Below are 8,722 nucleotides of genomic sequence, written 5' to 3' on the forward strand. Positions count from 1 at the left end.
ATATATGTTTACCTAAAATGTTATAAAAATTCTTATATATATGTATATATAAAATGTATATAAAATTTTATAAAAATTCCTGCCTCACATCCCCCTAAACCCCGGGATGCCACCACGATGCTGAAGCATGGGGACCCTACAGCTCATTTTATCTGGTTTTTTTTCATTTTTTTTCACTGGATAATCTGTGGTTTTGTGTTCCAGGTACCTCTGTGACTTCACCTACTACACCTCCTTGTACCAGAGCCATGGGAGGTCAGCATTTGTCCACGTGCCTCCTCTGGGGAAACCTTACTCTGCAGAACAGCTGGGCCGGGCCCTGCAGGCCATCATAGAGGAAATGCTGGATTTTTTGGAGCACTCTGAAGACAAAATCAATTGTCAACATGAACACTGAGCAGCCTGGCCAGGAGCTCTCCTAGTATTGCACTTCCAAAATTTTCCCTGCTCTGATGAAGTATTGGGGGGAAAAGAAAATAATAATAAATCAAGCAACAGTTCCAGACACAGAATTGGAGACTTCAAAAAAAAAAAAAGAAAGAAAGAAAAAAAAAAGGAATATTCTACAAATTCTGCTTAGAAATTAACTTTTTTTTTTTTTTTGGTGTTGTTGAATCTGTGAGCTCCAGCCTGAGCAACAAAGGATTCAGAATCTCTTCTCTAGGACACCTGCAGCTCCTGATTCCTGACGGGTTCGTGCTGGGAGCTCCAGGCAGGTTCCTCACCTGCACCAGCTCGTGGCCAATCCTTGACCTGAAAGGTTTGAAAGGTTTGCTTTCCAGTTGGCTTTGGGTTTGGTTTTTCCCCCTTCTCCTGCCCCGAATTCCAGGTGACGATGTGGAAGGACAGCTGGGTGCTGTGGGGTTGGCTTGGAAAGCAGAATTTGGTGGGCACAAGGAGCCCGGAATTGCTTGGCTGGAAAGGAAGATGATTTTGGGCGCTGATTCCTCTCTCCACACCCTCCAGACACCTCAGCCTCCTTAGCTGCAGCAGAAGGATGTGTCTGGGGTTCTTTTGGAACCCAAATCCAGCTGGATTTTTTAAGTTTTTGGAACCTGATCCTAAATCTTTCCAAATCTCTTTTTCTCTCCTGGCCGCCTCCCTTCCTCAAGGACCTCCTGTACCAAACAGCCCAGTTCAGATGTGTCTAAAACCCTTCACTGATGGATAAAGAGCTTTGCTGAGGGCCACTTTCCCCATGGGAGATCTTTATCCTGGTGCTCCATGCTGTTTTTTTGAGGGGAAGGTTGAGAAATTTATAATTTCCCCAGCTGCAAATTCCCCCCTCGTGCTCCCAATTCCACCTGGATTCGAGTGGGTGCATAAAAATGCAGATGGAAATCTTCAAAACCCCTGCAAAAACGAAATGTCAGCTTCTCAAACCCAACCCCACTGCCTGGAAACCAGAGGGAATTATCTGAAATCCAGGAATTTTGCTCAGAGTGAGGATTCCGGGCTCTTTTCCTGGTGTCCCCTCCCAACGGGAGGGTTCAGGAGTGGTTCTGGCTGCTCCTGGGAATTTCCCCAGGAATTCTCTTGGATCTCAGCAGGATCTCAGCAGGTGGGTGGTGCTGGTCCTGTGGGCAGATTTGCTGCCAAATTTTGGGATTGCAGCAAAAAAAAAAAACAAAAAAACAAAAAAACCCAGCTGGGTTTGGAGCAGGACCAGACACAAACCTGGGAGCTGAGGCCTCGTGGGGAGGCCGCTTGGATGGAGAGGCCTGTGATGCTTTTACAAATCGCTAGAAATATATATATATGTATATATAAAAACCAACATTTGGAAGGTTTTTAAACCCCGTGGTTCTGAATTTCTCTGGTGCTGACTGGCTCTGCTATTGTAACTCTCAGTGAGAGCTGCCCTGGGCTTGCCAGGAGAAGTCTGGTGACAAAACCACTCCTTGTGACCCCTGAGATGGGACAGGAGCTCTGCGGCTGAGGGCACCTGAGCAGGAGGATGGTTTTGGGATAGACCCAAGGAAATTCCTCCTCTGTTCTCCATCCAGGCCTTCCTGCTCACAGGGATTTGCCTTCAAGTGAAATGTTGTCATTCCCATCCGCTCCGAGGTAGCACTTGTCAGATTTCCTGATTAGTAATTTATTTTATTTAATGTTTTGTTGAAATCTTCGTGCTTCGACACAGTTTTTTGATTTTTTTTTAATTTTTTTTGTGATTAGTTGAGCTCCTTATCCCCATAGGAATTATTCCTTTTTGGTGGGAAGTTTGTTTTTTTTTTTTGTCCTGGGTGGTTTTTAGCTGCTAAACTTGGGGAAGAGGAAATATCCCAAGTGGGGTTTGGTGATGGAGTAATTCCCAAAAAAAAACCCAAAAAAACCCTGAATTCATTCACCTCTGGTGTCGCTGTGGGCGAAACGGAGGTGGAAAATCAACAGGTTGGTGAGGCCACGCTGAAATGCCAAGGGTGGGCTCTGGGAGGGATCAGCATCTCCAGGTGAGGTGTCCCCTGTCCGTCTGTCCATCTGTCCATCCCTGGTTCTGTGTCCCTGGGTGGGTCTGGGGTCCCCTGGGTAGATCCGGGGTTCCCCTGGCTGTGTCTGGGGTTCCCCATGCCATGCTGGGGTGCCCTGGGTAGGTCTGGGGGTGCCCTGGCAGTTCTGGGGTTCCTCTGGAAGTTCTGGGGTTCCTTTGGCAGTTCTGGGGGTGCCCTGGGTGGGTCTGGGGTGCCTTGGGTAGATCTGGGGTTCCCCTGGCAGTTTTGGGGTTCCCTTGGCAGTGCCAGGGGTGCCCTGGATGTGTCTGGGTTCCCCTGGCAGTTTTGGGGCTCCCCTGGAAGTTCTGGGGTCCCCTGGATGTGTCTGAGGGTGCCCTGGATGTGTCTGGGGTTCCCCTGGCAGTTTTGGGGTTCCCTTCGCAGTTCTGGGATTCCCCTGGAAGTTCTGGGGTCCCCTGGCAGTGCTGGGGTTCCCTTGACAGTTCTGGGGTTCCCTTGGCAGTTCTGGGGTTCTGGAAGCCCAGGATCCAGCACAGGGAGCGCAGACAGCAGCAGGTCCGTGGGCAGAGCAGCTTCCCGCGTGGGTTTGTTCAGCCTGGGCACTCGAATCCTGTTCAGCACCTGAAAATATTCGTTTTTCTGGCTGCTCTCTGCTGCTCCAGGGGAAAATCCAGAGCCGGCTCCGTGCCTGCTGCGGCCTTGCGTGTGTCAGCATTAAAAATCCCATTTTTGGGGAGGATTTTGGGCGTTGCTTCTCCTCCCGATCTGGTTTTGGGAAGCTCCGCGTGATCAGTTCCTTAGAAAACATAATTTATTTTATATTCTTTTTTTTTTTTTTAGGGGGGTTTTGGGAAGTTAGCCCAAAGTTGTGTTTATAAAAGGTGTCTTGGTGGTAGAGAAATTTCCTGTAGCCCAACTGGGGAAAAATGGCATTAAACTAATTTTATTTAATATGACCTAAATTAAATACTTTGGGGTTGGGTGTTTTTCTTTTTTTAATTTTATTTTTTTTTGTCCGATTCACAAAGCTTTTCCTATTTTCCTAAAACAGATCCCTATTTTCTTTGGGAATAGGACATCAAACTGATGCAGAGCTTCAAAAAGCTGATGCTTTACTAAATCCCATTTGCTTTCCACATCATCAATTAACAGAATTTGCTAATTTGCACTGACTGGGAGACCTGCTGCCAACCCCAAAAACTTGGTGCTGGTGAATAAAAGCACAGGAAGTTCAGGTAGAGCTCATTCCGCGTGCCTGCAATGTGGGAAAAATGTCAAAAAACATCTGAAATTTTAGGGTGCTGTGAGTGCAAAATCGTCTCTGGGCATAAAGGTTCAGGGGGGAAATGGGGCTGAGGGGTTTTGGTGTGGAAGAGAGGATTTAGGGACGTTCTGCTGGGTCGGGTCTGGTGTCATTTGTCTGCCTGCAACAGGGTCTGGCCCTCGTGTTTGGGATGGCAGAATTTAATTGTTCCAGCCCTAAAGTGCTCCAGAGACTCAGCAATGTCCCAGCTGGGGGATGCTGCTGTGGGGAGGTGAATTAAACTGGGAAATCTGATTTAAAATCCCGGGGAAAAGGAGCTTGGGAGGCTCTTGGCCTCAAGAATTCCTGGAGGTGAATTAAAATTTGGAAATCTGATTTAAAATCCCGGGAAAAAGGAGCTTGGGAGGCTCTTGGCCTCAGGAATTCCTGGAGGTGAATTAAACTTGGAAATCTGATTTAAAACCTCAAGAAAAATGAGCTTGGGAGACTTTTGGCCTCAAGAATTCCTGGAGATTAATTAAAATTGAGAATCTGATTTAAAATCCCAGGAAAAAGGAGCTTGGGAGGCTCTTGGCCTCAAGAATTCCTGGAGGTGAATTAAAATTTGTGAATTTGCTTTAAAATCCCACGAAAAAGGAGCTTGGGAGACTTTTGGCCTCAAGAATTCCTGGAGATGAATTAAACTTGGAAATCTGATTTAAAACCTCAAGAAAAATGAGCTTGGGAGACTTTTGGCCTCAAGAATTCCTGGAGATTAATTAAAATTGAGAATCTGATTTAAAATCCTGGGAAAAATGAGCTTGGGAGGCTCTTGGCCTCAGGAATTCCTGGAGGTGAATTAAAATTTGGAATCCTGATTTAAAACCTCAGGAAAAATGAGCTTGGGAGACTTTTGGCCTCAGTAATTCCTGGAGATTAATTAAAATTGAGAATCTGATTTAAAATCCCAGGAAAAAGGAGCTTGGGAGGCTCTTGGCCTCAGGAATTCCTGGAGGTGAATTAAAATTTGGAAATCTGATTTAAAACCTCAGGAAAAAAGAGCTTGGGAGGCTCTTGGCCTCAGGAATTCCTGGAGGTGAATTAAAATTTGGAAATCTGATTTAAAACCTCAGGAAAAAAGAGTTTGGGAGGCTCTTGGCCTCAGGGATCCCTGGAGATGAATTAAATTTGGAAATCTGGTTGAAAACCCCAGGAAAAAGGAGCTTGGGAGGCTCTTGGCCTCAAGGATTCCTGTGGGATTTGATCCTTGGAGATCCCTCCCAGCCTGAGGGGTTCTGTGAGGTGGTTAAACTTTTTTTTTTTGGGGTTTTTGGGAGCGAAAATTGGAGTTCACCTTCCCTGGAGCATCCCCCAAGCTGCCAAGCAGAGGGAGAGGTGGGAAGGGACGGAAAGGTCAGGAAGAGGGTTTGGGGTGAGGTAGTGACAGAGGCTGCTGAGCTCCCACAGTTATTCCAGTTATTCCCTGCAGGCTTGGAGACATCATTCAAAGAAAAAACCAAAAAAAAAAAAACCTAAAATAAAGTTGCTGCGCTTTGGGATGAATTTGGGAGCTGTGGGGATGGTGATGGCCAGGACAGGAAATCGTTCCTTGGGATGTGGGAATCGTCACCTCGGTGGGATTGGTGCTGCGGGAAATCCCCGTTTGTGGCCGAGCTCACCTGGGGCCAGGTGTGGATGGAGCGTCCAACCCCTCCCCGTGTCTGCACTGACCCTCCCAGTGCCTCAGCAGCTGGAAATTGGGATTATCCCAGGAGATTCCAGCTGCTCACGCGGCACAGGCTCCCAGGGATGTTGGTTTGGGTAAGGAAAGGTCTGGGGAAAAAAAAAAAAAACCAAAAAAAAAGTTAAAAATCCACAGGATTTCTTCTGATGCTCAGATAACCTCGACTGAGCTGGATCTGGGTGATCTCTGAGGTCCCTTCCAACCCAAAGCATCCCGGGCTTCCCTGACTCCTTGCCGTGGTCGGGGGAGTTTTTTAAGGAATTTTTTTTAGGAAAAGCCTGGAAAGGAGGGAATTGGGTGAATCCCACAGGAGCTGCAGCAGTGATGATGATGATGATGATGGGCTGGCCAAGGGGGGTTGTGGGTTAATTCCTTTTAATTCCTGGATCTCTCACTCCAGCCAAGGCTCAGACACGGAGCTGCTGCAGGGGGGAGTGGTGGTGTCCGAAATCTGGCTGAAAATCAGCATCTTTAGGCATAAAAAGTATTTTCTGTGGGTTTGTTTTTTTCATTCTGATTTCCATATTTCACCCCACGGCGCAGGTGAAGCTGTCAGCAATGAATTTGTACAGATCCTTTCCCAAAGGAACTCCCCCCCTCTTATCTCCTTTTACTTTAATATTTTATCCAATAATATTTTAACAGTTTAATTTTATTTTAACAATAGGAATTTCAGAGTTGCAAAGGCTCTTTCTAAATTTATTGACTTGGAGGAAACCCCCCCTTGTTGATACCATAAATACTCATCTTGATCTAGATGAATTTCTTACTTTTGCACCAGAATCCCTAATTTCTTTTGCAGTATGAAGTGCACTTTTTCATAAAAAAAAAAAAAACAAACTTGTATTCCTGCCTGATGAGTGTCTTACGTGCTGAAAGGGAAATTCTGCCAAAACCCCAGAGCTGAGGGCGTTGTTAATTCTTCAAGGTGTTCACTAAAACCCGGGAACAAACCAGTTTATTTTTAAGGCAAAACAGGGAAGGAAATGCCTCCCCGCAGATGGGAATGGATGGTGGGAAATGAAACTGCCGCTGCCCTTACAGAAAAACTCCGATTCAGATTCCACCTTCGGGCCCTCGACTGCACCAGCCTCTTCAATCGCAAATGTTTACTCTGACGATCAGGGAGTGCCTTGGCTGGGAGGCAGCAGGGTGGCGCTGGGGATGGGTTTACCCAGCGTGGGGTGGGGAAATTGGGCTGGAATCCCCGTTCTTGTCCGTGGGTGCTCCTCGGAGGCTGCGCTGGGTTCCCCAGGTGTGCTCACACTCACACGGGCGGCAAGCAGAATTTGCTGCTCCATCCTCGCTTTTGGTTGGGTTAACCCAATTCCTGATGGTTTTGCTGTTCCCATCTTCATTTTTGGTTGGGTTAACCCAATTCCTGAGGGTTTTACTCTTCCATCTTCATTTTTTGTTGAGTTAACCCAATTCCTGATTATTTTGCTGTTCCATCCTCCCTTCTTGGTTGAGTTAACCCAATTCCTGATGGTTTTACTCTTCCATCTTCATTTTTGGTTGGGTTAACCCAATTCCTGAGGGTTTTGCTCTTCCATCCTCGCTTTTGGTTGGGTTAACCCAATTCCTGATGGTTTTGCTGTTCCCATCTTCATTTTTGGTTGGGTTAACCCAATTCCTGAGGGTTTTACTCTTCCATCCTCATTTTTTGTTGAGTTAACCCAATTCCTGATTATTTTGCTGTTCCCATCGTCGTTTTTGGTTGGGTTAACCCAATTCCTGAGGGTTTTGCTCTTCCATCCTCATTTTTTTGTTGGGTTAACCCAATTCCTGAGGGTTTTACTGCTCCATCTTCACTTTTGTTTGGGTTAATCCAATTCCTGATTATTTTGCTGTTCCATCCTCGTTTTTGGTTGGGTTAACCCGATTCCTGATGGTTTTGCTGTCTCCTCTTGGGGCGAGCTGTTTGTCCTGACCCTGTCCCAGCCCTGGGGTCCTCCGCGTGTCCCTTGTGAAGCCACCCAGTGTCTGTGTGGGCATCTCAGGTGTCGCCTCGTGCTCGTCAGGGCTCCTGGAGCACCAATCCCAGCCCTTTGGGGGTTTCTGTCGTGTTCTTGCAGTGCCTTGTAAATCCCAACAACCCCCACGGCCCCGAGGGGCTGGGGGGTCCCAGCTTGTACTGCCAGACTGGACTTTGTAACTGAGGATTTGAACCCCTGTTTCAAAGGAAATAAAGAGTTTGACTCTGTGTCCTCTCATTCTTGTTGGTTTTAAAGGTGGTGGTTGGTACAAACCTGTTCCCCTGTCCACCCTAAATCCTGTCCCCAGGTGCCACATCCACATCTTTACCCCTAAATCCTGTCCCCAAGTGCCACATCTGCTCCTTTACCCCCTCCAGGGATGGGAACTCTGTGCTGGCAACTTTAAGGCTTCTCACTCTCTGCTCAGTGTGCCTTTCCCTCCCTGCCCACATCCAGGAGCTGCAGATGGATATCCTCTATATCTTCTATATCCTCTATATTCTATTCTCTATGTTCTCTATATTATATTCTCTCTATTTCCTATATTCTCTGTATTCTCTACATTCTCTGTATTGTCTATTTTCTCTATATTCACTATATTCTCTATATTCTATTCTCTACATTCTCCACATTCTCCATTCTCTGTATTCCCCATATTCTCTATATTCCCTGTATTCTCTATATTATTTTTTATGTTCTCTATATTCTCTATATTTGCTATATTTTCTATAGTCTGTATTCTCTATATTCTCTATATTATTCTCTATATTCTCTATATTTTCTAGATTCTCTATATTCGCTATATTTTCTATAGTCTATATTCTCTATATTATTTTCTATATTCTCTATATTTTCTATATTCTCTATATTTTCTATAGTCTATATTCTCTATATTATTTTCTATATTCTCTATACTCTCTATATTCTCTATATTCTCTATATTCTCTATATTCTCTGCTGCAGGATGGGATTCTCTTGTCCTATTCCGTCACCACGGCTCCAGCCTGGGGAAATCCCTGGGTGCTGCCCCTTGGGAAACAGAGAACATCCCGGTGCCAAAGCATCTCCAAGGAGAGAGGAAGGTGATTGTGGGGTGATGAGCACTTCCCAAGGCAGATTTCCATTTTTGGTGGTGGGACCAGAGGCATTTCCTGCCCTTTCCAGGCCTGAGGGGGTTGGGAATCCGAGTTAATCTTTGACCGTGGGTGCAGCCCAGGCAGGAATTTCTTTGTCCAAGTGGAGCAGAAGTCTCATTTTTGGGAGATGCCGTAAACTCGCAGCAAAGGGAGAGAAAAATGTGATTCCT

General features: G+C 46.1%; 1 protein-coding gene across 1 annotated transcript in view; it reads left to right on the forward strand.

Annotated features, from left to right (window-relative positions):
* Positions 1–1,627, forward strand: part of PGPEP1 (pyroglutamyl-peptidase I) — an 11,762-nt gene extending 10,135 nt beyond the window's left edge. The window contains exon 5 of the mRNA XM_031064732.1: positions 205–1,627. Within this exon, the coding sequence (XP_030920592.1) occupies positions 205–397 (193 nt within the window). The 3' untranslated portion in view covers positions 398–1,627. The remainder of the gene's footprint in view (positions 1–204) is intronic.
* The last annotated feature ends 7,095 nt before the right edge of the window (positions 1,628–8,722 follow it).

This window comes from Geospiza fortis, unplaced genomic scaffold (assembly GCF_000277835.1).
Source record: "Geospiza fortis unplaced genomic scaffold, GeoFor_1.0 scaffold569, whole genome shotgun sequence".
In the NCBI taxonomy this organism is placed as follows: domain Eukaryota; kingdom Metazoa; phylum Chordata; class Aves; order Passeriformes; family Thraupidae; genus Geospiza; species Geospiza fortis.